Source organism: Octodon degus, unplaced genomic scaffold (genome assembly GCF_000260255.1).
Source record: "Octodon degus isolate 3935 unplaced genomic scaffold, OctDeg1.0 scaffold00040, whole genome shotgun sequence".
Lineage (NCBI taxonomy): Eukaryota > Metazoa > Chordata > Mammalia > Rodentia > Octodontidae > Octodon > Octodon degus.
Window position 1 is genome coordinate 11558095 of NW_004524616.1, and position 5947 is coordinate 11564041.

A 5947-nucleotide genomic window follows, 5' to 3' on the forward strand; every position below is an offset into this window, starting at 1 on the left:
GGTATGTGGAGACTCCAGGAGTTTGGAGAAGCTGGAACGTGGATCATCTAAGGAAAACTACAAAGAGAATGTAGGGCCAGCCCAAGAGAGAAGCCATGGGAGTGACAGCCACTGTAGTGCTGTAGGGGTAAAGTCACACAACTCCAAACTCCTAGCTGACAGACCACCAACTGTGAAACTTGAACCTTTTACAGCTTTTCACACCATTACTAAGTTACTCTGCATAGGTGGCTGCCCCACTCTGACTTTTCTGAACTTAGAGCACTCAAGTATTCTTTAAAATAATAATTATGGTACCTGTTATGTCCAACAAACTATGTGCTTTAGTTATACTGTCATATTTAATCCTCACAATAATGCTTTTTGTTGATACTTTCAGCACGGGCTTCATCAGTGAAATGGGCAGTAAATGGCCAAAGAATTTGCCTGGGGTCCCACACCTCATTAAATGTGGAGTTGAACCGAGGTATCAAGCGTTGCTTTTTTAATTGCAAGTTATTTTTTTTTTCTCAGATACCAATGTAACACCAAGAACTCAAATAATTTTTGAGTTCTGAAATGAATATGTGGGAGGAAAGAAGTATGAGGTTGGAAGCAGTGGAGGGGAGAGGGGGAAGGCAGCAAAGAGCACAGTAAGGTTTAGAAGCTTTCCAATCTGACAAAACAGTGTTCGCAGGGGGCTTTAACCGCCGAGTATTTATTAAAAGCTGGCAGTGTGCTAGGCACAGCTGTTGTCCAGCAGGCTAACAAGTACAAATGACATAACCAATTCATTTATTAGCTTATCTGATTAAACAAAACACATTTCATAGAAATGATTATAAAATGCATTACAAGTAGAAATGGAATATGCTTTATACTTACAGATCTTACGGTACCCTAAATATTATTAATAAAACCCACCCAAACCATGTAGTAAATAGAGTTATCAAACCACCAGTTATTTTAGTTAGCAAAAGAGAAAGGCATACACCTGTCACACGGAAATACCTTTCAGCATCCAATACCGATATCTTGTTTCAAAATGGCTAACATAGTCCACCTACAATCTTAACAATTTGGTGTTCTTCATCCTTTATTACATCACTATTACAACTTTTGGTTTAAAGATTAGTTTTGGTTTCAAAGTAAGTTTTAATGTAGTATTTCGGTCTTCTTCCTCACAGATTCTTGACCTGAGGTGGGTGAGAAGAATCACTCCAATTACATGTTAGTCACAAGATCAAAACAAAACAAAAACAGGATAGTTTAATCCACTTTGCTTGCCATTTTTACTAAAACTCAACAGAGAATTTATGATACGTAGGTAAATGACTAAAACAGAAGATAACAGTTGAAAGGAAGAGCAGAATGTCACAAGCCCGTGGCAAGCCTGTCCACTCAAGAGACATTCATTGCCTTTTCAGACTCATGGCTAATTCCTTAAAGGACCACGTGGAGGCCACTGGTACACTTTCAGTGATCTGCAGAAGGATGTAAGTAAGTGAAAACGAGGGTAGGAAGGCTTGAGTATGCCTGGAGTGCAGTGTTTACTAACAAGTGATCACAGAAACTGCTGGACCATGATCATTTCAGAGTGTTTGCCGGGCCTGCTCTGAGACCTCCAGAGATGGGTCTGTTTTCTTTAGGCAGTAGCAGCAAAAACTTCCTCAGAGAGACAAGGTCAGCTTTTATTGCACAGGAAGCAAAGTGATTCCCCTTCCCCTTTTCCTGAGCTGGAGACCTCCGAGTGCAACCATGTCTGGGTTCCATCCACGGCGCCTCTGACCAGCAGGGAACGCTTACTGGGAAGGCCTTGCGAGCACCTTCATCCAAGAGATGTGAGGTATTAGTTGGGCCCAGCAACCTGGTCGTCAGTCACCATTGTCCAGGAGCTTCTGTAAGTTGTTTTGTATCTTGAAATAATAAAAGAGAAGTTTCTGTTAGTAAATACAATGGTGTACTTTAGGGCATATTTTCAGTGGCTAATAGCTGCTTGGGATTAACCTATATAATAAAACCTATAATAACCTCTAATAAAATGCTACACAAAGATTGATTTTAAATCAGGCAAACACACTTGGAAAGACATCTTGACTAGAACTCTGAAAATCTACATTGAGACAGAAAGAAGACAGAGATTAAAAAAGGAGTGGGACAAAGATGAAAATGTCAGTAAAGACAGAGAAATGAGGTGGAAGAGAAAGAACTAGCAATGGCAGGACCAGGTATGACCCAGATGCATTCAGAAACAGGAAACTGGGCTTTTGCAGAACCCCTTTGATGGCATTAGAAAAATGATGCATCATACTGACTAGGGATCAACTATGTTGTTGGACCTACAGTCCAGTGTTGGGCACTAAAATTCCTTTCAGTTAATGCCTTCTGAAGAGATGAGCTGTAAAGAATTCAGAACAAGGAAATCCTAACAATCAATATTATGATGGGAGCAGAGAACCTCATGAATTGCAAGAATATATTCTGCTATAATCAATTCATGTTGAAATTTAATCCTATCACTTATTAATGGCATTTTGAAGTGGGGCCTTTATCCATGATCCCACTTGTGCCTTCATGAGGGAAGAGGCCATGTCAGCAAGCTGGCCCTGTCTCACCACGGGATGCCTCACAATGCCTCAGAACTCTGCAGTCCTCAGCAGTCAGAAGGCCTTCACTAGACATGGCCCCTCAACCCTGCGCCCTCCAGAACTGTAAGGTAAAGAAACATTCACTCTATAAACTACTCAGCCTGTGGGTCAATTGCAGCAATGGAAAATGACCAAGACATCTTGTGTAGAAAGATGTCCTACAGGCACACTCATAGCAAGAGAAGGGGCTCTAATGTGTATGCACCAGGAGTTTTCACCTTAACCACATACCACCGCCCAATGGCAGGTTCTCCACATTGAAACTGAGGGCCAGAGGCCACCTAGGCTGATGAGTTACACAGGCAGGAAGTGGCACAGTAGGAGTAAGAAGGATGACTCCAGAATGTATGCTGTTTCCTCTATACCACACCAGCATTACCACCACTTCCACTGCTAAGAAAGTAATTATTCACTTCTTTATTCACAATAAGCATTGCCTCCTTCCCCCATTCCTGCTTCAAAGCTTCCTTGCTTATACCTCAGGACCAATAGAAAAACAGGACTGGTAGTCAGGACTTGGATGGACCAGAATAGTATCCATGGTAAGGGAATTTCAGAAGGCATTTGAGGGTAGACACAATAGAATTTTAGCAACAAATTAAGAGGTCAGTTAGTGAAAAGGGGAAGAAGGCAGAAATCCTTTGCAGACTTTCAATGAGGATTACTGCCAGGGCAGTGATACTATGGACAGAAACAAGGAAGTTACAACTGAGACAGATCACGACCAGCTCCTGAAGAAAATAGAATTGCTATCATGAAGAAAGAGCCACCCGTGCCTCCAACTCCTGCCCAGCACGGAGCTGCTATTTCATGCCCAGGCTGTGTTGTGTAACTGCTGCCTGCCTCTGAGGAAGGGGCAGATTCCAAGGACCTGGGCGTGGCCTGGTCTCCCTCTTCATATTTAGACTCCTTTGAGGCACAGATACAGCAACCCGTACATTGATTCTGCTTTGGGACAAACACTGTCTTCACTGGTGTCACTGAAGGCCCCCCAGCTGTCCAGCCCACCCTAGGGCCCCTCAGGGGCCAGCTATGGACTGGCTGTGAATCACTCCTTTTCCCATTTACAAAATGCCGTATCCTGGCCAGCCCAGGAGGACAGTGGGAACACAGAAGGCGGTAGGGTTCTGTGTGTTTCAGATCTGAGGAGCATCACTTTCATGTCACAGTGAGCGGGCTGAAGACTATGCCGCCCTGTTTTTTAGGACAGAATGAAGGGCAACATTAGCATGCACTTCTTCTTCTTCTTTTTTTTTTTTAAAGTCTTTAATTCTCAAAGACTAATGTTTTAGAAAGAAAAAAAGTTTTAAGTAGCCAATATGTAACTTCCTTAGATTGATTTTGGATTTTAGAGCAGTTTCTACTTTTTCCCATAGATCAACATGAATTATCCATCCTGCCTTGGTTAAGAAGAGCAGTTTGGAAATACTTTTGCTGTCAACACTTAGTTGTTAAAAAGAGATAACATTTAGTGTAGGGCAACAGAGATAACTGTGCTATTTGTATTTCATATTTGCTCTCCTAATAGTACTAGCATGGAAAGCTAACCATACTTTCAAGAGCAGCTTTGATCCAATACTTGATTGTTTATACCTTTCCTTTGGGACTAGGGTAAAAACCAAGTAGTTATTAGATGGAAAGAAAAATATTGAAAGGGGAAAATAAGACCTGTTCATTAGACCTTATTCTAGGATATTTCTTATGTGCCTGTGTTCTCCCCCTTGTTCATCCTATCACCTTCTAAGAATGCCACAAGCTAAGAACAGACTTACCCCAGGAAGAGACTTCTAGAGGTAGACTTACATCAGAGGTCTTACCTATGAAGTCTAAGGCTGAGTTCTGAGAAGAAGTAAAACAGGAGCTGCTGTCTGTCTTTCCTGTGGAAGCTGCACCCAAGGCTTCTGGGTGCTAAGCACACTACGCTTCTACATCCAGGCAGGGGGCTTTCGGGCACAACTTTGCAGTAAGAGGACTTGGTTCAATTTCTAAGACCCCAGTCCAGGTGACTCTCTAGGTGTGTCACCTTTGGCGAGGTACTTAGAGACTTTATTCTTTGCCTATCAGATAGGAACCATGACATCCATCTATCTCCCAGTTGTATAGGGATTGAACAAAGTTTTTTATTGTTTAAATTTATTTATTGGATACAGCAGTTCAGACGCCTAGTGATCTTCCTGTCTCAGCCTCCCCAGTGCTGGGATTACAGGTGTGTGCCACCACGCCTGGTTTTGGGGCTGGCACAGTGCACCAGGGGTTCTGGGGCTGGCACAGCATGTGGTACTGGGGATTGAACTTGGGTCCTTGTGCTTGCCAGGCAGGCACTTAGACCACTGAACTATTCCCCCCTGGCCCCATGAACACGGGGTTTATGTATGGTAAGAGCTGCCCAGGGTGCAGTCAGAGTTGTATGTCTGGCTGGGCCGCTGGTCCCCCGTTCACTCTCTAATGTGTCCCTCCTCGAGGCCTGGCGTCAGCAGGTGCTCATCACTGATCTCTATGGCACACAGAAACATGTCTTATTCAGGGGGAAACACAAAAAACAGACCATGAATTGTAAAGAAAAATGGGCTTCAAACTCATTGCTTCATGGAAATAAAAGTATGTTTCACATTTACTATGCACACCTCCTCCCTACCTTGCGAGGTTTGGTCATTTGGTCATTTAAATTGCTGGCTGTAGACAGAAGGCATTCTGAGTGTGTGACTTACAACAACCCGCAGAAAGCAGCATAACTGCCCTCACCCACAGGAATGGAGCAAGTTACCTTTTCTAACTTTACTATGTTCTCTGAGAGCTCCTGGCAGAGGACCTCCACGTTTAATTGTATTTGTGGTCTCAGGCCAGATGGTGCTGTCTGTCTGTAAGAGCAAACACAGAAGGTCTGTGGGTAGGACGGCGCTACAAGAAGGGGAACAGACACATTTAAATCTGAACAGAAAACTAGGTTGTCTGTAATAGAAGTGGGAGCAATTCATTTGTTAACAGCAGAAAGGCCCTGCAGTGATCTATGACACTCCAGAGTCGACATTTAGAGGATTCATTCTGAAAAGCTCAGCTGGAAAACACGTAAGCCATTTCTGTTCAAGTGGACAGATTGTGACTTGGCTTCAAAACAAAAACCAGACCGTTACTTTCAGGCATGTGGTCTCTTAAGACTCCTTTTATCAGTTCCCATCACCCTCTCTACTGCTAGCACAAAATACATTTGGAAGAATTACTGCTCTCTTCTGTCATATGCCCATTTTTTTTCTTTTAAGAGGAGGAAGGATGCTTTTATGTTAGAAGTTTCAGAAATTTAGGAACACCTCTATTTATTTATT

General features: G+C 42.9%; 1 protein-coding gene across 2 annotated transcripts in view; it reads right to left on the bottom strand.

Moving 5' to 3' along the window:
• Positions 1-667: 667 nt before the first annotated feature.
• Positions 668-5947, bottom strand: part of Gramd2b (GRAM domain containing 2B) — a 26261-nt gene continuing 20981 nt past the window's right edge. For both annotated transcript variants that reach the window (XR_002821114.1, XM_004631325.2), the window contains 2 exons: positions 5392-5485; positions 668-1895 (listed from right to left, as the gene is read on the bottom strand). Coding sequence is in view for 1 of the 2 variants with exons in the window: in XM_004631325.2 (XP_004631382.1) it covers positions 1854-1895; positions 5392-5485 (136 nt within the window). In the remaining variant the exon portion in view is untranslated. The remainder of the gene's footprint in view (positions 1896-5391; positions 5486-5947) is intronic.